At 36.5% G+C, this 25,956-nt stretch overlaps 1 protein-coding gene and 1 long non-coding RNA gene across 18 annotated transcripts in view; one reads left to right on the top strand and one right to left on the bottom strand.

The window, feature by feature from the left end:
* Positions 1-3,349, top strand: part of LOC118161356 — a 21,909-nt gene extending 18,560 nt beyond the window's left edge. Inside the window, exons 3-4 of the long non-coding RNA XR_004747967.1 lie at positions 1,481-1,745; positions 3,060-3,349. This is a non-coding gene — a long non-coding RNA (uncharacterized LOC118161356). The remainder of the gene's footprint in view (positions 1-1,480; positions 1,746-3,059) is intronic.
* The window catches only part of HDAC9 (histone deacetylase 9), a 489,684-nt gene that overhangs the window by 197,993 nt on the left and 265,735 nt on the right, over positions 1-25,956 (bottom strand). For all 17 annotated transcript variants that reach the window (XM_035316621.1, XM_035316620.1, XM_035316616.1 and 14 more), the window contains 5 exons: positions 20,389-20,520; positions 17,531-17,646; positions 11,610-11,732; positions 9,003-9,213; positions 8,411-8,628 (listed from right to left, as the gene is read on the bottom strand). In XM_035316621.1, coding sequence (XP_035172512.1) covers positions 8,411-8,628; positions 9,003-9,213; positions 11,610-11,732; positions 17,531-17,646; positions 20,389-20,520 — 800 coding nt within the window. The remainder of the gene's footprint in view (positions 1-8,410; positions 8,629-9,002; positions 9,214-11,609; positions 11,733-17,530; positions 17,647-20,388; positions 20,521-25,956) is intronic.

The following is a 25,956-nucleotide window of genomic DNA, read 5'->3' as shown; positions in this document are numbered from 1 at the left end:
TCCTAAGCAAAAGGTCACTTCTTATTCTGCAGTTGAAAATAATCATGTATGTAATAAGTGCTATATGGTAATGCTAACTAAAAATAAGGCGGACTAATGAAAACATTACTACACATCTCATTACTACACATCTGTTGCATTGTTGCAGCTGTTGATCAAGAGCAATTAGTCTCCCTTCATACTCTTTTTGAAAAAAAAATGCAGAAATTTATTTAAATACCTATTACAGTTCATTTTTCCCAACATAAAATAATAAAACTCTTAAGAGAGAAGAAAATTAGTACCTTGGTTAATATTTTGCTACAAGCAAATTAGGGAATGCTCACACAGGCTTCGCTATCAATTACTGCATGAAGATCCACAGAGGAGCAGTGACAAAGACGGTGTCAGTCACCTCTCCTGTGGCACAGAGAGATAATAAGGATGCCTGTCCCTGACTGGAAGGACTGCAGCTTTTGTCATGGATGGTACAGGTGTCCTTGTTTCAGCAGTAACAATATAACACAGCTACCCAGGCAATACTGTTTTTACACCATTAACTGCTATCGTAAACCTTTAATGAAGTGTCAGATGCCTGAATGTCAAAACCAAATATAGTTTATGCTTTCTTGTTTAAGATACCAAAAATATATTCAATATATATATATATATATATATCCAAATGTAATCCAAAAGCCAAACTGGAAAGAAAAAAAAAAAAAAAAAAAAAGCCTTGTTGAAAGAGGCATAAATCAGACGTAAAGTAAGCATCTGCAGGACCAAATGAGTAATTATCATTTATTCAACTGGCCCACTTGTTTTTAAGCAAATACTGATTTGTAACACCAAGGCCAAATATACTTAGAGGAAAAAACACTTTACCTCCTTCCCTTTTCCCATCTGCCCACGCCTTCCACACATATCAAGTCTTTCAAACTGAGTTTTTGCTGGGTTTATATGCTGAGTTACTGTATGGCTTCAGTACAGATATTTTATCACAAACCACAGCTGGCATAGTTCTTTCATTCTGCTCACTAGTGCATATAGAAAAATGCCACCCCAGGGAAGGGCAGCATTGTCATGTAAAATATGATCAAGAAGCTACAGCTGGACTCAGAAACACACAAAGTCAGCAACGATAACTGAAAGATTTTTTTGGGCAGTCCCAGTGATGTTCTGACACATACACCTCACATCAATGGAGAAATAAACTCCACAGTGGAAGTCTACAGGCTGTAGTCACAGCAAACCTTTTTTTTTTTTTTTTTTGGGGGGGGTGGGGGTGAGGTGGGGGTAACATAATCGTTTACTAAAAAGAAACAAACAAAAATCCCCTTTCATTGCTCTGGAAACTGCAAAATCATAACACATGTATCCCTCATGCTGCAGGTGGCATGCTCTGAACTGAGGAGTTTTCATTACTGCAACTAATGCAAAGTGTCTCCTTTTATTAAGAAGAATCTTGACAATTTCTCAGATGAAACCCATAAATCTTTTCCAGTTGTTTGCTGGGGGATGACACCAACCAGGAAGGCACTGAAACTCACTACATATATTCAGATTGGGTGTACTACTCCATTGCTTACTTAAACATCTGTGTGTGATCTCTCTCCATTCCTCAAGCAAAAAGAAAAAAGAAAGGCTGGCTGGGCAGTAAGCAAGTACAAGCTGAAACATCTGTGCGACAGATAATCACATACAGCCACGAGAGTCACTAGTGCTGATCCATCTGTAAAGCATCCCATGTGCCAGTTACTTGACATCAGGTGGGTTATTCTGGATGGAAAGCCAACAGAAAAGGAATGCATGTCCACAGCAAACTTAAGACATATTTAGCTCATTACTGCTCTCCTTTTACACTTTTTTCACTTTAATGTCAGGCTCTTTCTTCTTCATGCTGCTGTATGGCACAGATCTTCAGTGCTGCTGAGCTTTCTGATGCAACACATGATGTCCTGCAGTATATAATCTACACGTGGAACGCTGCAAATGATTTTTGCATGCAATCAGCAGGGAGATACAAGAACATATAAGGGAACTGTGGAGACTAGTGTGGTATTTGCGTGCATTTCAATTTGCAGGGTGCCTCTCTTGGCACCCACTCCCACACCATGAAAGTCAGGAGGAGATTTGCTCCAGATTTAGGTGACAGGAGGAGCTAAATTAAATCTTCTAAAACTCTGTGATTTCCCTCCCCCCCCCCCCAATAAAATTTACAAAGTACATAAATATTGTCATATTTCATGCAAAGTCTTATTAAAAACATCCTTTACATTGTGACTTGATGGCAGAATTGAGAATGAAACTAAGCCCCAGGCAAGGAAGCACTAGAATCATGTCCTCTCATGTGACTGAGCCTGACAAAATAGGTGGACCATGTGGGGGCAAAACCTGAAGAAACCCTCCTGCTGCTCAGTCTGCTAAGCCATATCACCACCATGCTTTCATATTTATTAATGTGACTTTTAAAGGCAGCCCCATCTTATTCCGGTAATTACATTAGTATTGTTATCAGGAGACTGTTCAATTCTCCTAAGTCAGAAACATCTTTTATACTATATGATACTATGTATACTCCTGGCACTACTGCAGAAAATTACATATCTGGAGACATGAAATCATAACACTTTAGGTTCAATATTTTTATTTTATCTCTCTACCTAAAGCTGGATTACACAGCAGAAAGTAAACCCTGAATGGAACACTGCTCAAGTCCTTTCACAATGCAGCTGGATCCTTCTGCTTACACTTAGCATTTATATCTTTCTCCTTAAAACTCCACTCACATTATTTATTTATTTTTAATTCTGAATTTATCTGTAGATACACAAAGAACTTTTTTCCTGGTTTTAACATACATTTTTCATTCTGAGAATGTGATTGCTTAATCTGAGCTTTAGTAAGACTACGCCTAAAAATAATAACGAAAGAGTGGTTTATATTTAATGAATAAATTAGTTGTACATATTGTTCTTCTTGAACCAATACACATTCTTGTAATTGGTATTCCAAGTAAAGGAGTTACTCAAAAAATGGCTTCTTGCTAATGTAACCTATACTTTTTTCCCTTTTATTTTCAGGAAATTAAACTGTAAGGGATATTCATGAGCCAAAGTAAATAGTGGCAGCAGGAGAGGAAGCATTTACAGACATCAGGTCCATTGTATAACTGCAAGAGTCCAAAAAAAGACATCAAAAACAATCAAACTTTCTTGGCTGTACCGAAAAATGGAAGACAAAGCACAAATAATCTGGACACTGCAACAACCACTTTATAGGGCCTTTAGTTGCAGCCACTGTCTTTGTCTCCTTTGTAATAACAAGCACTTGTAAAGTGGAATATTTTAAATAAAATATGTTTACAAAGAGACAAAGCACAAAATCCTGATGCAGCCACCACACACATTTCTTTCCTTGATTAATTGTTCTTTTTAAATAAATGGCTGTCATTTCTAGGAACTCATTTACATACTTATGGAAAACACTTTTTCTCCTTCTGTGCTGTAGCTATCAGATTACATTGACCAGCTATGTAAGTTATTAGACATACTAAAATGACTTGGCACCTGCTTACTGTTTTCTGTTACCTACGCAATATGTTTCTAAGGGATGCATTTAAAACTTCAAGATCATTTTTCTGAATTATGTCTTAAACATTAGGTCTCAAGAAAGGAGAAAATTCTCTGGGAATTTTTAATTGTTGCTGCAGTATTGTCCACATAATCCCCCCCTATGAGCAATATTTGAAAGAAGAGTCATGCTACCTCTCTCACTTTCAGAAGATGCTAGTCAGAAAGGTAAGCTGGAAAGCCAAAATCTCAGTTATAATCTGTTTAACAAAATAGGTTCATTTATTCAAGTTGAACCTGATCAAAACAGTCTTCCTTATTTCATTAAATATCAGATGAGTGAATGATGACTCTGTGGTTAACTGTCTCTTTTCAATATTCCTATTGATGACAAATAATATTCTTTTTTCTGTTAATTAATCAATTTTTCTGTTAATTAATTAACATCCATATTATTTTTTATTTTTCATTAAGACATCAGTCAATTATGTTAACCTTCCAAAGCACTATTGACCTTTCACTTATAAATTTTTTGCCCTCTGCACTTTACCTCACCGTCTTGCCCAGTCACTGTTTATACAAAGATGCTTTAAATCTGTTAATACCCTGGAATGAAAACTGAAATTCAGGCACTCCTTATTGAACCTTTAACATTGTCCATACTGCTTCTGTACTTTAGTGCACACTGCAAACCGCCCCATTATTTTAATCTTCATTATTCCAATATAGAGGAGGACTCTATTGTTGAAAAATAATTGTGTATAGTCAAATTGACACCAACACCTTTTTTTTAAAGAAAACTTGTGGAGTGCATTTGAAGTGAATGAAGTTCATTCACTGATCAAATGAAATCTTGGTCCCAGTGAAGACAGTCTTTAGCTTCAGCAGAGGCAGGTATTTATTCATAATACACAGGGGAAAAAAAAAAAAAAAAAAAAAAAAAAACACACTACCTTTTAAAGGTAGAGGGCTTTATTCATATGCTGCTTACATTATTATTTCTGAGATTTTCTAGAACTCAGACTTCTGCTATCGGTTTTGCACTTGTATTGATATACACAAATAAAAACAAGATTTTAGGATTTTTATTGTAGTAGCAGTTTTTCAGTACTCAACTGCAATAATTTTAGCTGGAGGTTTCAGACTTTGGACTCCCTTTATGGAGTAGAATGAAGTTCTACAATGGTGATCAAAGGGCCTTATGAGGAAATAAGCTGTCAGTTGGACTGAAGTATATTAAAGCTGACAACAGCAAAGTCAAGCTTCCCAAAGACAAGAGGAGTTCAGGTTACTGCACGTTCATTATAATTTTTTTCTCCAGAAAGCTGGGACAAGGGTTTCTACCTACTTTTGGATGCAACGCCAACTTTTGCAGCATGTTTTTAGAAGGTCAGCATACTAGATCCCGCAGGTATAAATGTCAGGCTTCAGTGCAGACGTATACCATTTCCCACATCAAAAGCCTGGCATATGACAGCTGACCAGAAATAATCCATAGGGGATCTCCTCTTTGTTATTAAGGACAGAGGCACACCTCTTGGCTATGATTTGTTTCTTTTCAGAATGGAAATTATCCAGGGGAATTCTTTACCTCTGACCTATGTCAGATTTTGCTTGTTATCACCCTCACAACAGCACTGGCTTGAAGCACTGGCTTGCTGCTGAAGTATATTCTTTTATCAAAGAAAAGAAATCACTTTTTAACACAAGATAAATAAAAGGTCTATGGGGTGGGGAGAAACTGTTGCTCTCTTCCTCATTTTGCTGTTACAGCAAGATTTGCCTATTTGTCCACCAAGAAGACCTGACCCAAAATCACTTTTCAGGGATTGCTGACACATGCTGTATCATCACATTTCAAGGCAAAAATTCAAATAGCTAGTTCAGTTGAAATATATGACTGCCTTAAGCACTTACAGAGTCCTAAACATAAGGAGAAAAGGAAAAAGAAATGGAAATTAAATAGAATGTATTACTTGTTCGAAACTCTTGATCAATTGGGATTTCATAGTCTTGTCAACTTAAAATGTTTCTCATCTTTCTAACTAATTTTTTTAAGAGAATGTTTGACTACTCCTCATTAAAACATTTTTTTCAAGACTGAAAAGGAGGGAATTACATATCTGTGCAGGTATGTGTTTCTTTATATGGCCTATGTTCAGAACGGTGAGGAAAGAGGAGTGGAAATTAAATACATGTATTCACTTGATACATGTTCAGACTTGTCCTAAGAAATGCAAAGATGTTGGGTTTCTTTGCTACATGGCATAGAACAATTCATTCTAGGGTTCAGATAAGACTCCTTTGCACAGTTCAAGCTTGATTGTAAGAGCCACACAAAGCTGTTGGCTTAAATAACGAACAAAAAACTTCAACTGCAAATAAAGGTAAGGTGTAAGAATGAACATATATATCCCATCCTGCTGGTGGAGTTAAAAAACCTTATGCCAGCCCAGATGTTCAATTTAAATTTAACCTTTAAATTTAAAGGGTTAAAAAATATAATTTTAAATTCAGTACTTAACAGCCACTCCCTGATTTGATCATTTCTCACTCCCTTCTGTAATGGCTACCATTAAATGCCAGTTTTTAAAAATCACATTTCTTCTATTAATTACATGAGAAAGCACCTGGCTTTCCGTATACTTGCAGAGGACAGATGTATGATTGGAGCACAGTCATTTTCAGTGGTATTCATCGGAATGGTTCTTCTGAGAATAGTATGGTAAAAAAACCTCTTTGCTACAGACATTAAAAAAAGCCTGATAAACCACCCACATCTTCACATAATCCACTGCTTCTGTGGATGCAGCATGATCCTATCCTTCCTTAGGTGTTTGCAGCTCTGATGAGTTATTGTGCCCCTGATGAAAGCTAGCTGCTCTGAGAGTAGAGATAAAGGAGACTGAGCTATCTGGGCAAAGGAAGTAGGCTAAAGACCCTGAGATAAAGATAAATTTCGACTACCTACATACTCATATAGCCTATGCTGTAGAGAATAAAAGCTAGGTTCATTAGGTTTTAAGAGAAGCAATTGTTTTGTCTCTTTATTACAAATACCCATGTGAGAATGAATGTGTATTTCAAATATGTTTTGAGAGGGACTTGTTCTCAATGTTGAGTTTCATAAAACTTTAACACAGAAAAAAAAAAAAAAATGTTACTGAAACAACCATCATCACAGGCCAACCTCACTCTTTTTAGTTCTTTTCCAGCCTGAATCTTGTGAGGTGCAATGTATCCTAGTCAAGTGTGACTCAAGTTTAATTTTGACATTCAGGAAAAATGTTCCTGTAAGTCACTGTGCATATCCCCAAATCCTATGGTAGAATGTATGCAAATAAGCATGACCTAACACAAACATGTCAATGTGGTTCTTTGCTTTGTGAAGAATGCATGAACAGTAACTGATCAGTTTGCAGTGGATACCCACAAACAGCATAAAGACTCAGTACTTTACTGGTAAAGATTCTTTTGAAACAATTGAGGGCAGGTGAAATATTTTCAAAACCTGAGGCTACAAGATATGCCATCTTGATTAAACATATGGAATGCATACTCAAAGAAAAGCCAACTGGAGTCCTAGTTGAGTAATCAAAACACCCAAGCTGAGAGGGGTTAACATGCAAGGATCAGCTCTGAACTTTGAAGTTTTCTGGTCTTCATTTTTTCTAATTAAGACAAGATTTAATAACCAAACCACTGTACAAACTATGTACTTAAACTCTAGGTTTGTTTCTAATTTTGTTGGGAATTCTTAGTAGATTCCAAAGAATCAGTAACCCCTGGGAAGTTCACCCTTGTAAGGTGGATTGACTTTTTTATTTCTTTTCACATAGGTACAAAGACTGAATACCCTGCTTTTCATCTTTTCTTCTTTGCCATTAGCTCTTCTATATAGTTATCAAATAACTGAAACAAACTAGAGAAGTAAAGATGTGTGATTAATCTATATTTGAATTATACAAGGAGCTCCAGCAAACAACTTTTGAAAGGTTATACAGTAAGTGAAAAAAAAAAATATCTTCAGATAAAAGCATTTAATTACTTCAATATCTTCATTTTAGAGCAGGTAACAGCATCACATTTGTTGTAGAATCATTAACCCCTGATAAATCTACCTAGATATTGCTGTACTTTGTTTATTAGTGAATGGTCCCTTTTCTTCTTTCTTTCTCCTCAGAAAAATGTGTTACTATACAGGAAAACGGGCACAGTTCAACTTGTACCTGATATTAGCAATAGCAAATTCTTCTCTTTCTCCTTCACTGGCATTTTTATATCACCATTTAGCTAACAAACTTTTATGTTATCCATGAACTTACATTGAAGAAGCTGATTTGATAAAAGATAATTAAAAATTGAATCAGATTATCAATATATTTCTAACATAGAAAAGATCAATTTCATCAGCTGATTGACTTCAAATGAGTTATATATTTATTCCACATACTATTCCACAACAAATGAACTTAAAATATGATTCAAAGGCAGCTGAATTTAATGATTTCTAAAACTGGAAATTATAAAAAAACAAAACAAAGCAAAAAGCTGGATAGACAGCCAAAAATCTTTAAGGCATAATTTACCATTTGGCAATAAAGCATCTGTAAATAAACCTGAAAGATGCTTTGATACCTATTTCATCGAACTGTATTCTTATTGGTGTCAACAAGCATATCCTAATGTTGTATCAAAAGCTGAAAATGAAGATCTATATAAAAGTACACTAACTATGCATAAGCAAGGTAATCAGGCAAGAACCTGTCTATTCTCATCTACCACATGGCACTGACATCTATAGTTCCTTATTAGTTTTCAACAGTTATGTTCATTAAAAATTCCTCACTTTTGGAACTCACCTTATTCATCTGGATCTGTTGCTGGTACTGTTTCTGCTTCTCCAAAAACTGTTGATGTTGCTGCTGGATGACCAGCTGGGCCAAAGTACTCTGAGGAAGAGGAGCTGACTGGGTTCGATTCAGTGGCCTGTGACGAGGCAGTTTGTGGGCAGCTCTTATTCCAGGTGAGACTCTTTCCTTTGCTGCTAAAGGAGACTGTGGATGAAGAGGAACCGCTCCTGCAAAAGAGTGATATTTCACTCCAGTGTGAAGAAAAACAAACTACTGGTTCTAATAGAAGAGAAATCTCTCAGTAAGAAGAGTAGTGTATGTTGCAGAACTTTGCATCAGTGCTGATGCAGTGGGACGTGTACCACATGCCTAGCCATGCTGGGAAGTTCAGCAGCTGCAAAAGAATGTGATGAAGTAATCATTTTCTCTTTTCTGTAATCATGGAATTCTTTTAGGCTAACAAACTCAAGCAGAATCACTAATGTGGGAAAACAAAATGCTATGCTTTTCTCTCCCACCCTTCCGCTTTTCACAACAGTCAGAATACAAATGTCATTAAAAGTATCTAAAATGATTGTTGTGTTGAAGCTTTGATCATTACCAGTCACAAGAAGTTTTTGCTGTCTCATTTGTTCTTTCAGTAACAGATGTTGCAAGAGAGCCTGGTGGCTGCTATTTGGCTTTCCCTCCAAAGCAACATGAGGATGAGTTGAAGATGGAGGAATGCTCCCCCCATACTGTCCAGCCAAGGCCACTCCTTGTCTGAGCGTCTGGGTCTCTCCCTTCTGCTTTTCTTTGAATGATGATGAAGCCTGTCAAAAAAATATGACATTGGTAATTGTTTTTCATTGACCTGGCCATTTATATCTCCACTTGTCTGATTGTATTGTCTTAGAGTATGTTTTCTAAATGCAGAAAAAATAGTTAAAATCCCTCTCTTACACTTTGATTCTGAGATGAAAAGGGAGGGGGAACAAGCCTGTTAAATGTAGCACTGCAAGAAACTAAATAACAAAAGCACTTGGAAAAAATCAGTAATAAAAGCCAAAACACAAGGAACTAACTACTAGTCAGAACATTATTAATGAAAAGAGAGGACCTATCCTTAAAATTCCTAAAGACCTTTCCCAGCCTCCTGCACAGGAAAATAGGGGATAAGCGGAAATATTTTCCATTGAGCTTGGAATAGGCAAGGCTTGGTTTTCACATAACTTTCCATCAGACAGCAAGTCAATCAGCAAAACAAAATAATTACCTGTAGTAGTGGTAAGCTATTACTTTTCCTGGAGCATTCCCTGACTCCCTGAAGGACAGCTCAAAGCTTTCACCATTTGCAAAGTAAATTTGTACAGTTAAACTCTAGTCTACTGAATTATCAAGAGCTGTTGTGTGTGTGTGGCATTTTAAAGTGCCCTTATAAATTGCACAGTTATTGATTTCAAGCTTTTGGTAAGCTTTGGCCCTTCACAATTGCATATCTGCTTTAGATTTCTTTGTTCCTAATAAAAATCTAGTTTTAACAAAATGTATTTCTTAGAATGGTAGTTAAGCTTGAGTAGTAATTTTAACAGTTAACAGAAATAAGTGTGTTGAGGCTTGCTGAAAACCACTTATGGTATGTCATGGTAAAAAAAAAAAAAAAAAAAAACATCTCTCTCTGATAATCTGAATTTTGCATATTGTAAAGAGGCAAACCAAAGTTTACACTAAGTTTTGGGGGGTGTATGCTTACTTTACCCTCTGTCATTATCCATCCCTGAAAAATGAACACCTAAGTAAACTTCACATTCAATTTGCAACTAGTTATTTTGGTAACAGAAGTAAACAATACATGCATAAATCAACCCCTTTATTTTTTCAAATACCAAAAGTAATATTTGGTGCAAGCTGGTAACATCAAAAGCTCTCATCATTTGAGTGAGAAAATTAAAGATGTTTTCATTTCCTTTTTCAACATTATAAAATTTCTTTGAAGCTAGTTATATTTTTGTGAAATAGCTAGGAAATTTTTGATGATATAGTCTGGAAAAGTAAGCACTACTTTTTATGTTCAGGTCAAGTTTTCCATCCCTTAAAAACAATAACTTGCTTATAAATATTTCATGAAAGACTTCAAGAGAAGTGATTTAAAGCTTGCACAATTTTATGCGCAAAGTTCTATCTAATGTTAAAATGTTGGACTGCAATAATATGCTATTGGTGAGAACATTAAATGTACTGACAAAGCCATAAAATGGCATGAAACTTTAGCCTGCAACTAAGTTTAGCACTGGAATTAAGTAGTACTTCTAACAAACCATAGTAGACTGTATATATATATATATGCTTTTAATATTCGGGAAACATAGAATTTTTATATTTTACCAATTCATGTTCTGTCAAATATGAATTGCTAGAATTTCTTCAGAATTTATACAGTGTTGTATAGAACCATCATATAATTATATTAGTATTTTTACATTTTTTGCAGAAAATCAGGAAGGAAAAGTTTTGAACGGTAGCAGTTTTCAGTTATTTTACTGAGCCTCAGATTTCACTTCCAGATTACTCTAACTTTGGCTAGATCTAAATATCTTTATCCATCAGCATGGATTTCCATACATACTGTATCTGTTTTCTTATACATTTCACATACTAATTTAACATTGAGCTCAATAAAGTTGATTGCTACAGACTGAACAAAGGGCATATTAATATAACTAGTCATTAAATGTTGTTTATATATCCACAGATTTAATTTGTATGATTGATAGTACACCCCTTATAAAACAAACCCAGTTGCAGGAATACAGGGTTCTTCCACTACCACACTTCAGCCCAGCTTATGTTCCTGTTGGCATCTCATTATAAACAGTTACAGGTGCTGTACTTTACCAGGTAGGAGTGATCATATAATTTGAACATTCATATTAAATTGTCTCCTCATGTTCTTCTCACTATGTCTGAAATCTGTTATCAGATTTGCAGATATAAATGCAATACATATGGCCCATATTTAGCTAAGCTCCACACTGGCACTTATTTGTGATTAAGAATGATTACTGCTTTCAAGTTGTGCCCTTAAATTTTCAGAAGTTGCCCAGTGGAAAGAAAGGTCTGGCTCCTACTCTCAATTGCTTATGTTCCAAAATGCTAAAAAAGAGAACAGGCAGAAAGTAGGCTTTCTGGGAGCAAATGTAGACAAGAAGGCTTTGGACTGGTCACTTACAGTGATTTGAGTTTGTACTGCTGGAAGTCCCAAGGTAATGTTGGGCAGAGAAGGGGATGTGTACAGACTCAACAAGTTCACTGATTCATCCTGAATCAAAAGGCGTTGCTGTGAAACCAAATGCTGGAATAAAGAGAAAAAACAAAGTATGTATAATCTCCAGGCTTTTTATCTTGGCTACTTTATTCTGGTTGTGCACTGATAGCCAGTTATGTATCATGCATTGGTTTGCATCCCAGTGGGGTTCCAGATAAGTACTGTCCCTGTAAAAAAAGCTATTGATATTTCCTTCCTTAGGAAAACAACTGAAATACAGCTGGGATTATGCCTTGGTTAGTAAGTCAAATTCCTACTCCATCCCAGAATTCTGAGGATTCTTAGACCTTCTCTTCTCTCGTCAACTGTACTTTCACTATTAGAAATTCAGTGGGAATTTAGCCAATGAATTAAGGATTTTATCTAGCCAAACCAAAGGTGTCATGATTATGGATGTAATTATGGATGTATTAGGTCTGTACATTGCTATGGTTATTAAAGTTTTGTGGTAGGTATGAAATGTATCCTACCTGATTTATGTGTTAATTTATCCGTATCATGATATGAGGATGTTTCAGACACATTATTTACTTCCATTAACATGGGAATCTTAGGTAGAAAGTGAGCCACATTGTCACATCTGATGTTTAAAAAAATATACTCTCTGCATGTACACAAGAACAGCATCCCATCATTCTCTGATGATGATGGTGAACCCTCTCACAGCCTTTCTAACTCCTTTAAAGTTAAAATCTTTAACGCTTGTTTTGAATCCTTGTTATATAATTTTCAAGGATGTGGAACTGCTGATATATTTTTAATTACTGTCAAGTAAAAACAGACATTCTACAAAGATCACCCTCTGTCTTTCCATTTTAGATTCATTGGGAAGAAACATAAAAACTTACATTACCACAACAGGAATCTTTTTGATGCCTTTGCCTTTCTACTTTAACAGTCATGTTTTTCAACATGTGGTCTAGTATAGTTGCTTGAATTACATTTTCTGTTTAACTCTTGCTTCCCTCCCAGAACTTTAACACAATAAGACCTACAAAGGTCTTATTAGACTTAGGAACTCTGGCATGATATGGTCCCCAAGGGAACAACATCCTTGAAAAAGAATACCCTGTGTAACAGTATGACACAGTGACTGCTTTCTTCCCAAACAAAAAGCATATGGGACTCCAATAATAGACCACCTCCAAGAGGGATACTGCACACTCGGGCTTTGACTAAAGTAAATATAATAACTTGTCAAGCATGTTGTGGGGAGCTGTAGATTTTCCCCTGGACAAACCTGGAATATCAATTAACTCTGTAAAATACTTTGTGCTAATACAATGCAACTTCAGACCATCAATGAAAAGTGGTTAGGCACAAAAACACAGGATGTTATTGCAAAACATAACCTTCCTCATACAGTTTGTTTGGAGATATGACCTATCACTGAGACAATAACAGTAGAAGTCTATCTCTGTAATTTTCTTTTGGTACCTAGGGAATCTCAACAGATAGCATACGAAACAAAGAAGCTTCACTTGTATATTACATTAATTCTTGGCTAACAGTGTCTTGCCTTGATAACATCCAACTTTGACCATGATTAAAACCAAGTATGTCAAGACTGTGGAGATATAACTTAGGAAGACTACAAAGATTTAACTGGAAAAGGACACTGCAGCACCTCTGATGTGCATTTTAGAAGATCATCAAATTTGTACCCACTGCAATATGTACATAGTGCCACTTCAAAATGCATGTTTCCTTTTTGGTTTTCAGTACACCGCTATTACCTTATAGGATCTGAATTAACAAACATGACTGTGACAGTGTTTATGACAGTAAAGCATATTCCCACATTAAGATCAGGCATGACTGTTACACAAGGCAGAATCAATCACGTTATATACCATGGGAGGTTAATGTTGAAAACATGAATTTATTAGTAAGACTACTTCTATTGAATTTTTACTACCTCTAGTAATCAGTCATTTTCATTTTGGTAAGTAACTTTTTTTTTTTTTTTGATATTTTCAGTAAATATTAGCCTAAATGCCAGTAAAACCTCACCACCCAGTATAAGTTCAGCAGCCCACCTGCATGGATTAGTGTCCAGTGCATGCTGCAATCCAACTACATGACACCAGATACAAATTCACTTTTTACACAGTTGACAATACCCTGAGATGGTGACACAAACTGGAGTTGCCAGCAGTATCACTTGGCAGCACAGCTAAGTCATGGTCCTTCTTTGTGCAGACTTGATGGTTTGGACTGGCACCTAAATTATCTCAAAAAAACAACTGCCTTACTTGCTCCTCAATGTACATACTCTCTGGGCCCATGGATCCTGCTCCCTGATGCTTAAAATAGCCTGTCAGCATACTTACCCTCTTTCTTAAATAGAGATATGATAACGAAATGTAACAGTGCAAGATGATCAGCAGGTACCAATATTTAGATATCATACTTCTATTTTGCTGCCAGGGCCTGCAGAGAAGCAGGAACACCATCATGTTGTGCACATGTTTATATGCACATCTAGATATTAGATGAGGAAGAGGAAATGGTTTGGCTTTAATACTTGTAAATTGTGAAGCTAGACTAAGTTTTTCATAGCTTTGAATATTCACTATTACATTATTATTTTTTATTTTGCTGATTAGACTCTCTTTGCCTACAGTTGAAATAAACCTCACCAGCTGGTCAGAAACTCAGACAATTTGCCGCTAGCCACTTGCAAAGTGTGCCATATTGAGTTGAGAATTACAAATACTGAGCTGTGGGCTTGCACAGATCAAATATAGATTTACCTGCCATGTATGTCATTTATGCCTCCTGTTTAAAGTGATATTCTAGGAAATGCTGCTTTCCAATAAGCAAATGAAAGAGAAAGAAAATTACCTGAAGCCCACTGATACCACATGGAAACTTGTCATTGCCTTCAATGGCTTTTGACCACGCTGCATATGCCCCAAATTAATCATTTCTCATGACTATGGCAGGTTGTCCCTCCGAACACAAGGGATGTGCTATGCAGGGGATCAATCCTGCTTGCATTTCTCATGCAAGTATGATTTAGCCCCAGCACAGCAGGTGACCTGAAAATGTACGGCACTCTACATGAGACAAATAGCTACTGCGGTGAACCTTGATGCTGCTGGAGAGAAGTGGGCCTAATAAAAACAGCATTTTATTTATGTGGCACAATTAAAATCCTGAGTTTAACTTTCAAGTTTTATATAATGAGACCAGTGTTTTAACAAATGGTACTGAAAGTATCATTAGGAGAACTGTGATAGTAAAAGATTATCTACAAAAATGTACCATTTGCAGTGTACCTTTATACATTCAAAAAAATGTAAACGTCTGCTCACCAGACTGTCTGCTCCAGAGGGTAAACCATTTAGAGGTCTAGCTATTCAAATGGCTATGTCAAAAAGACTTTAAAAATCTGTTTCATTACTGATAATGCTCTAATTCTGTCTATGCACTGGAGTGTAATCATTTACGGTATTGACTCATGTTTTACTGGTAAATGGCTCTGTCATAGCAACCTGTTTTTGCCTAGCAAAAAGTGTTTTATTTGCTGCCATGAAAACCACGGCTATCCACCCACTCAGATATGAGCACAACACTTACTGCAAATGTCACAACAACGATTATGAAACAACAGCAATGTGAGTCATGCAGGATTACAGCAAAACAAATGATACTTTGGGTGATTTTGGAACACTTATCCTATTATTAGAAACTTCTGTACTTTGTGTAACTGATGAAAAATTAATTAGATATATAGCCTTGGAGAGCTGGCAGCTAATGCTAAGCTAGCAAAGCGACATGTGGCAGTTTGGTTGCTGTTAAACTACCAAGGAAAATCCCACTGAAAACAAAATGCACTGAAACTGAGATTTATGGAAAAAAGTTAGAGCCCACAGGACCACAGTATTAACAGTCAAGTAACCAGAGAGGTAAAGAAATCCCTGACTGGATCCAGAAATGGAAGTCAGTAGTTTCAGTTTTTTAGCCCACTTCCAGCCAGCTAAGAGACTGACTCCAGCACATGGAAATTAACTTTAAAAGGAACTTTTTAGGCTCATTTGAAATTCTGGATTGTGTGGAACTAAACCTACAGATGTCTGGCACAGTAATGGCGACTGATGTGCAACACAGTTTTCTATTAATAAGCAGAGTATAACTTTGTTGGTTCTTGGTATAGCCTTTCCAAATCTCCCCAGATTGCCCGTCTGACCAGGTTGTATGCTTGTCTTTATGGTGGTTGAACACTGTGGGCAAATGTCCTGAAACTAAAATGTGCAAAGTAACAAGCACTGTAAACCAGTCTGAGTCGTTATTCCCCTTACATTTTGTAATATCCTCAAGTCAACAAAAAATCCAGTTGGATATGTTTTCCTGTTTAATATAGCATTAACATCCGTATATGCCAAACTTCTAACTACAACATTCCCCATATTAAAATATACCATTTAATTCCATGGAACTAGGATTTGATCTTATCCGAATGATGGATCTTGCTCTGCATCATTTACATTTTTTTGCAATCACATACAGAGGGGCTATGAGGCAAGACCACATGTTAGCCATCAATGCCATTTTTTTTCTTTTTGGTTACGGGCCAGAGAGAGGCTACTAATCAGTGTGCAGAGGTCACCCACCTGCCCTCTGGATCATAGTTCACACACACAATTAATTCATTATGGGGAAAAGTCACTGCTGGAGGTTGAACTGCCCATTCCTTTTTTTTTTTTTTTTTTTTTTTTTGAGGTGAATGTCCTGCCACTGACCTGGAGAAACAGCTCCATTAGCTAAAGCTCTGTTAAATCACGTTTTCTTATGCAATTTTTTCTAACACAGAGTATAAACCAACGATTAACAGAAATTTTTACCACCAAAGCAAGAATTGCTACTTGCAAGGGCACTGGACACGGAATGTTTCTGAATTTAATTCTCTCTTAGTTGCATTAATTTATTGTCCCTTTACAATATTGCCATGGGAAGCATGACTTAGGCCTGATGTCTATGGTAAATGAGGTTTATCACAACTGATTTACCATCTGCATTCCTGTCGCTATAGGCACGTATGTATGAAACATAATAATGAGTAGTTAAGATTCCTTCCATGTACAATCTAGCTTCACAAAACAAGTATCAAAGACTCCTAGCAAATCGGTTACATTGGTAAGCACTGAACAGATAAGGAAACTGAGGTGCAGCAAAATAGAAGGCAGATGTGAAAAAAGACTTAGTTGCTTAACACTGCTACTGTACCTAAACAAATCTACTTCAACAGCATCTGAACCTGGGATTGTCTAATCTCCTACGTGTTAGAGTCAGCAATGATGAAGTCACTCTTTCACATGTGAAAGCTCTTCATTAGCATTCACCATTGTGCACTTCTTCAAATTACACACACGGCAATATGAGATCCTGAAAACAGGTAAAGCATTGCTATTCTACCTCATCCAGTAAGAGGGCTGCAGTGACACTGCAAACATTGCAGTGATTGTTCATCTCACATTCAACTGTTGTTGCCTCATTAGTTCTTCGCGCCCTTGCTCCCCAGTATCTTTCCTAATATTCTGCAACACAGATGCTTCCTAGTTCCTTCCATAGCCTTCTTCAGCTTCTTTGGTAGCAACACTGCTGCTTTTGTTTAGGCTTTTGTTACCAAAGAGTCTCTTTATTTGCTGGCCTCCTTTCTGAACACATATCTCATATATCCTGCTGTCAGCCTGCAGTGTCCTGGTATCCCTGATTATAACCTCTTCAATTATTTTGCTTGTATGTATCATCAAACTAAAGTGTCAAATCTCTTCAGTGTTGCAGTCTGAGCAGCTATCTACCAATAAAAAGAGTCTTACCTCAGCTTGAATGCTAGATGGCAAAACTGAGGTTTCACTTTCTGTTATACTGCTGGTCGGACCATTGCTTGGGGAACTGGGACCTGATCCAGGGGAGCTGCTACTGACTGAGGATTCTGGAAAACAGATGAAGCATACATGAATTCATGGTTCACACCAAAAAACACAAGACTTCAATTAACTGGATACACTTAATGGCACAGGGTGCTTTCTTTTGCTGTTGAAAAGTATCTACCAATTATGAATGGGTTAATTACCTACATTAAAGTTTTTTATCTCACTCTCCTTTTCCTTTGTTTTTCCTTTTACAGTGCTAACAAGGAAAGATACTCTTGGTCTTTCTCTTTCTGACCTGTCTGCTCCACAAAGGGTGAATTCAATTATTTAATCATTTTCACAAAGATGGTATGATACTTTGTATCAGGCAGGGATAGACACACAGAACTTGTAAAGAGTGAAAAGGAAAGAAAGTATTTTCTTTTTAATTACATAGAGTCCTGCCTCTGTAAGAGATCAAGATGACAGAGATAGTAGGCTTGCAAAGGTCATGATAACATACCATCAATACATGAGGCCTACTGCCATCCCCTTAGTCTTTAAAAAGGGTGCTGGACCTGCCTGTAGTAGACAAATTTTAACATATGCAAGTAATAATGACAGAATACACACCACTTTCACTGCATCTTTAGTACAAATACAAAGGAATATTGACCACATACAAAAATCTTAAAATAGCATTTTAAAGACTATATGTTATCTTGATTTAATATTTCCCAAGTTCTGTTTAAGATAAAGGGGAAGAGGATGGTCTAATTGTGTGTTGCTGTGTTCAGTCATACTAATCCTATACTGATATAAATGAAAGTTCTGCACATGGGAACAACTAACAGGGATGAAGATGAAAGAATGTGGCATTAGTAGAGATAAGGCTATTTCAGGTGATAACTTTCAAATGCAAATTTTCAGGAAGTTAAAATAATGAATAACTAAGTGTGGCAGTAAATATTCTATGGCCAGTTCTTTGCTTCTTTACTCTTTCTCAGTTTACTTGCAAAAATATGTCCTCACTTTGACCAAAAATAACAGGAGATTTCCTGGTAGTTTCTTGGATCTGTTGCTGTTTCCTGCTAAAGCTGATTTCAATTTACTGAAGTGAATCAGTACCCAGCTACAGTAGCTGGTCAGGCAAAGTTCTTGCACTATTTTCTCACTACTTTTCATAGAGCAGTAGAAACTTTTTTTTCCCTCAGTTTTGAATAGTTATAATAGTACTTTTATATAAATAAAGGGCTATTTTTAGTTAAAAGAATTTTAAAAAGGAGAAAAACCTTCAGCCAAATGCTTGATCAGGGAAGCTTTGTTTATGAAAGGTGAAAAGTGTCATATAACAGATATTGATAATTATAATTACAATCCATAATGCTTAGAATTATTGTCAGATCCAGAAAGAGAACACCTTTTTTTTTTTTTTTTTTTTTTTTCTTTTTCAGGTTTCTGCTTTGTCAATGGCTGCAGGAAAATAATATTCTGGGACAAGTATTTAACTTTATACCTTTCTTGCAATTGTACAAAATACAAAGAAATCAGCTAAAACGAAGGAAGTGGAGATCAAGAAGTTCATAACAGCATCAGCAAATGGAAATAATACATTAGATGTAAAAATTCTGATCTGGAAATAATTTATAAGGAATATATATTTATATATTTACACCTGATATACTGTGAAAAGTTGTCATGAGAATTGCATTTATGAGGACACCGAAGTGAATTCATTCATTATGTCCTATATTTCCTTCTTGTTGTGACATACCAAATGAATTAAGACGTTTGACAGTTCAGAAGCAGTTCATTGTACAAGTGTACAGCCTGATTGTAGTAACACTTGAACAAGCCATGAAAGTACCAAATACTAATGTGAAGTCAAAGCAAGAAACCTCAAATGTTCTTCTCTTTCAAATCAACAAATAAGGTCTTGACTCATTCTAGTCCTGAGCACCAAAGTGAGAGAACTTTAGACTGTTTAGTAGCTGGGGTGCAATACTGCACAATAATATATGTGACAAAGTTATGTCTCCATAATGTCAAACGGGTGAAAGAAAGCCTTGGCATCCACTGTTCATCCAGCCTGTCACTTTTTTAGTTCAAGGGTAGGAAAAATATTGAAAGAAATACTACTTGATGACAAATTTTTATTTTGCATTTTTCCCTCTAATCCCTTTATATTAAGAATCCTATATCTTTACATGCTAAAAGTTCCCTTTCAATTATGAAGAATACTATCAGCTGTGGCCAAAAATATGTCACTCAGTATTTAAACATTTCAACTTTTGCTACTGAAAAAATAGCTTAGTGAGCCCTTACATCAAAATGAACTGATTGACATTTTCAAGCAAGAGAAACCAGTAGGATAGGACCAAACACAAGATTCCAAAATGGTCTGCGATTAACTTAAGTAACATCAGATAGGTGCGTTTATGCCTGCTAGTAGCATCTACATTTTCCACAGGAGACAAGAAGTGGGACATGCAAAGCCCCAAATGCTCTCCATGTACAGAAGACACAAATTAGGGGAAGACACTAATGTTTTCTCATTTAATATCCCCTACCATCAACAGTTTACTATTTATTTGTTCTACCTGTTTTCCAAGCACTGTTTTCCAAACTGGCTGGAAAGGATGGCTTTCAAATGGACAATGTCTTCCTTTCCAGAAGGAGGAAAGATTAAAAAAAAAAAAAAAAAGACGATGCATGTTTTTGTTTAGTAAACAATTTAAATTCAAATGTACCACTTTTAGGAGTATTTTATGCATGCCTGCAAGCAGTCACAGTTAAGACATAATTTCTCCATTCCTAATTACCTGTCACCTCAAAGAGTCGCTTCTTGAATGAACTGACAACATTTCCGTCCTTTCTCCTGAGTAAAGGACTGCTTCTCCTTTCTGTCACCTTCTGTTTTAACCTTGAACGTACCTTCAAATTGGGCTCTGAGGCTGCAGATGAAGAGAAGAAAATGAATGATTATAAAACAAATTATTACTTTACCCAGACACCATTGGCATTCCCTATAGTACCTCATCTGATCCAAGGGGAGTTCAGAGGCAGAGATTTTACTGCCCACTGTCTCCAGTCATTCTGCTGCTCCTCATACAACTCCATCTCAGACTGAAGGCTTGGAAAGAGAGGAAGGAGGCCGAAAAGCTTTGAATCCCAGTATTGTTACCACTTTCAACTTCACCTCCATTTTGCCTTCCCCTAATCCTCTCTTCCAAAACAAGTTCAAATTAAATGCACATTGAAGAGAATACCTCTATTTTCCACCTGCCTTAACTCTATGAGACAACAGCAGAGACAAGAGGAGAGAATTGTATTTTTATGTTACTTCCTTAACATTAAAGCAAAATAATAAAAAAAAAAAAAACGCCTGTATTTTCTGTATTTAACATGTAGTTTAAGTAGTAAATACTGGTTTCTTCTATTCTCTTTCAAGGCTCAGAAACTTAGCTATTGGAGCAAAATATTTCCGTGGATATGCTGAAAAAGGCAGAAAATAATTTTAATTATAACACATTGAATTAACTTCTTTTCCTCCCTAAAGAACTAGCCATTACTTTTTTTTTTTTTTTCTCATCCCATTTCAACTCTAAAGTTACCCATTAATTATCATTAATATCATTAATATTAATTAGAGACGACTGAAACTTGTATTCTACACCATTTTAATCTCTCTTGAAGGTGAAAACTTGGATGGAAATACACCTTGGAACTTGGAACATTATAATTGGATTATGGCCTGATGACAGAAATAGAAAGAAGCCTCCACTGCTGCCTTTTGATTTCTGTTAGAAATATAAATTATGACAAGACTTGCTGGCAGAACATTTCTTGGTCAGCAATTTTAGGCCCAGATCTTCAATGTTTTCTCAGTAACACACCAAACAACTAGATTTATTACAGTGTCCTAGGAACATTTACACAGAAAAGCATACGGTCTGAAAATGAAGAAGTAGGATTGATTCCCAGAAAACCTAGGAATACATTTAAAGCACCTTGGGCAGGTTCCACCTTTGTTTCCCAAATGGACACAGTCTTTTCATGCTAAGACCAGAGATGAAGTTCTGCTGTGCTTCTTATTTTCAGCATGATGTTTCATGTACTCATTTATCTGTTCTTATAAGTAAACCCTCTATCAAACAGACTGCTAAGAGCTAGTGAAAGATAATTGTGGAACATACTTCGTTTGTGTTTCCCCTTCTGGAACTGAGGCTTGGCTAAGCAGTATCTCAAAACAAAGAGAGCTGAAACTGGAATCAGTTCTCTCTCCTATGCACCAACATAAATTCAGCCCCAAAGAAGGAGCAGGAGTTAGCAGAAAAACTAAATAAATGAAATCTTCACTCAATGCAACATTTTACCACTTGTCAGTCTGGGACAGGAACTCCATCCTATGCTTCTAATTCCAATCCTTGCCCAGCATGTAACATCACAAATTTGTTTCCTGCTGTCCCACTCATTCCCTCAGTGATGAGGACATTTGAAATGTTCATGTGGGAGCAAAGGAACTGCACCTCTGTCAGAGTGCTGCTGTGACCTGCTGCTCCCACAGCCACTTGCTCCGTTCACCAGATACTCTTGGCCAGCTCTCCCTTTAAGTATCTTATGACTTGAGTACATTTCAGACAAAGATAAATAGGCTAGTAAAATAGTGGAAATCTTTAATAATAAAAATATTAACAAGAAATTTTGATTATATCTGTTACTACCATAATTAAGACCAATGGTTCTTGTACCAGAGACTTGTTTGCTATGACACCATTTGGTATGAAACTGAAAATATAACAGTGGGCAAAGATTACACTACATGCTTTCATCGCAAGTCTCATCCAAGTATGATGACATTTTGAAGAAAAGGTGCTGACCCCACTTGCACTTATGGTTATTTCCATTTGTACTATTCCATAGTCTTAATATTCAGAAGATATTTCTATATCCATGCCAGAGTAATGTGATACAAATCCTCTGCAACATTCACTGTGGAGGTAATCCACTCGCACATGAATGTTTCATGCTCACAGTGATTGCCTTTGTGCTTTTACCACACTCCCACCATAATTCTGCATCCCAATCAATAATATAAACAGAGCAAGAAGACTTTGTTCTCAGTGTCTGAATTTATGAGGCAGCTGAGAAGACAGACCTTGTATGAAAGATGACTTTTTTTTTTTTTTTTTTTTAAGTGGAAATAACCGATCTTAAATTGAAAAGGCATGAAGAGTGACTTTAAAATTATAAAATAAACCTTCCAAGATGAAGCCAAGGGTTGAGGACTGTGTACTTCAAATGGGAGCCAGTCTCCCATGAGGAACTGCCAGCTGCTAAGACAGTACCAGCTAGGACTCGAGGACTGGCAATAAGTATTCAGATTTCAGTGTGCTAAGTATATTTAACCAATTTGAGAATATCTGGACAAAGTGCAGAACTGGAAAGTGGGCTCTTGATACCTGTCAGTGGCTGGGCCAGTGGCTTGGTGTATGCCTGTAGAGGCGACTGTACCATCATGCCCCGCTGAAGCTGAAGCAAGCTATTGCTGGCTGCAACAGGTACCAATCACTACAGCAATCCTACGTGCTTCAGTGCATTCCTACATGCAGGCAGTAATAATACATCTATAATTGCCAACTCTCTTCTGATTGTTAAAAATTAAAAATGAAGTATTTTAAGCCTCAGGGATATATCTATGGATAAAAATTATAAAGATACACATATGTATATATAAATATACTGGCCCAAAGCTTATACATGAGATTATTTCTAAATGACTTTAATCCTTTTAAATCTGAAATGCAAACGACTGAGCAAAGTGAAAATATAAATGTCTTTTAAACATTTAATTGTTCTCCTAATATATGCAAGGCACTCGGAAAGACTTAGATGTGAATGCTGAAGAATAATAATTAAATTGCCTTATGTTTTAAATGACTATTTGGTTTGATACTTGAACTCATAGTTCTTAGAACTGGTCTTCAGAGGGAAGTGTTTAAAATAACTGTCTTGCATTAGCCACCCCATGTGTATTTCTACTGCACATTATTAGCACCTTTGCTCAGTTTAATTAATCCACTGTCAAATTTGACTATATTCATCACCCAAAGGCATTCTCAGTATAGAACAGGAGCATCACAAGGGGAGCCAGCACCAAATAACTTCTGAGGCTTAAACTTTACTGACCAGCTTGCCACAGAACAGCTTCCTCAGGCAGATACAAGCCCTTAAGCCCTAAAGAATTAACTTTTTTTTTTTTTTTTTTTTCCTCCATTAATACCACAAAATCATTGAAAAGCCCTTCATCAAGTTTATGACTTTCTGTGGTAATAGGACCTCTCTGAAGTGCTGGAGGTGCTGAATGCAGTGGGGTATGTTGGGTTAGATTTCTGCCACTACTGTGCTAGAAAACCAAGAAAACAGAATTCCAGAGATGAGAGAAAAATGGGAGCACACAGCTTGGAGCGGGGCAGGTGGGGAAAACAGGGCTGCACCTTCTACGGCCATAGGCTGATAGGCTGGGCTACTCATCTAAAGTCCTGCTAAAAGCCAGTATACATCTGATGTAGGTCTAATTGGTCATTATTAGCATAACCTCTTTACTCTGCAAATCTTTGCACTTCTACTACATTTAGCACTTTGGGACAACTAATAATTTGTTCCCACTTTGGGAAAGGAAAAATGTATTAATTGAGAGTGTTTTATAGTAAAGCAAACAAAACAATACAGTGATTTTCTCTGAAGGTCACCAAAGCCCATGTCATTGATCATGAAGGGAATCAGCTGATATCCATTTGAGTGATTCACTCAAGTGAATTTCAAGAAAGACAAGCCCGAAAATGACTTTGTTTATGCAACTCTGTAGCATAATTTGGAATAATAAGATGTGACACTAATATGGCTTGTTCAGAGTCTCTTCACTATTACATGGCTTAACATCTCTTTTCAGTGCTAGTAATAATGAATTGATATTTCTCTTTAAATGACTTTAAATGGACAACAGCTATGAAAGATACAGAAAGTATCAAACAGCAACAGAAGATATTACAGGCAACACAAGGATCAATCATCTAACTCCTTGTCATGCATGACTTGTTGTTATCTCTACGGAACTGATAATTTTGATAATTCTTCCTAGGTGAAGATGAAAGATAGCATCTTCATGATTTTCATCATCTTTTATGGTGGCTTGAAATAGCAGAAAAGAAGTAAGTAACTGTTTTGTTAAAATGGAAAATTATACAGGCTCCTATATGGCCACATACTAATTTCATTACAACAACCATCATTGCTCAGGTGAAAGAAAACTAATCTCTCCTGAGTAACATGATACTGAAACACAAGCATGAGATATATGAAAATGATTCAGTGTAGTCATTATGTCATATACTGCACTTTGCTTAATATTAGCAATTTGCAGATACTAGCATTAAAGAATACAGCCTGGGGCTAGGGTGCTCCCAGACACACTGAGGTTTTCTTTTTTAACAGGGCTTTGCTTCACCATTGTATTTTTTGTTGTTGTTTTTTGTTTGCTTGCTTAATTAAACACACACATATTTAAGAACAAGCGATAAAAATCCTTTCTATGCTTGGGGAGAGTACGTATATATATGAAGGGAATGTGAAAGATAATAACGCGCTACTTTCTGATGGTTCCAGGAATACAGTACTACTTTTGTATCAGAAAAGCTTGTGCCAACTTCAAATCAGCATTTAATGAACCCAGGCAGGAAATGGGGGATGGGAGAGGGTGTATAGTGAGCAGGTCCTCATCTCCAGTTGAAAGCCATATATAGGAAACCTGAAGAACAGAAAGTGAGCTTTTGTCCAGGCTTCCAAAGGCTCTAAAGTGAAAGCATTTCCTTTTCTTAGCTGGTAGGCTGGCTTGAAAAAGCTGTGGGGCAGTCGAGGTAAATGATACTAAATTTGGCTACAAAGAGTTCAACCACAGCACAAGCAGCAGCGGCAAAATTCCCATTTTACTTAAGAAAGATGAATTGTTCCCTATTGCCTAGGCTCCAACTGTTATCACTAAGATCATTTGGAAACAATAACAGTGACTTCTCTAAAGTATTTAAGTCAACAGAAAGAGCTATGAAACAAATACTTCATGATTTTGAAGTAATTCTAGCTCTTCACTGGTATTCTCTGTATCTTTAGTTATCATTTTTTTAAGGTGTGAAGGGTCATAGATTAAATTGATGTGAATATATTCTATGCTGTACTCCATGCAGGAGTTATCCCTTGTTTTTTCCTGCCTTATATCTACCAAATGCCAATAAAGGAATACAGTCAAGAAATCTTTTTCCCCTTTGCTTTCCCTTTTGCTTTCCCTTTTGCTTTCCCTTTTGCTTTCCCCTATCCTTTCCCCTATCCTTTCCCCT

Source organism: Oxyura jamaicensis, chromosome 2 (genome assembly GCF_011077185.1).
Source record: "Oxyura jamaicensis isolate SHBP4307 breed ruddy duck chromosome 2, BPBGC_Ojam_1.0, whole genome shotgun sequence".
NCBI lineage: Eukaryota > Metazoa > Chordata > Aves > Anseriformes > Anatidae > Oxyura > Oxyura jamaicensis.
The sequence above is the reverse complement of the archived record's forward strand: the minus strand, read 5'-3'. Positions and strand labels throughout refer to the sequence as shown.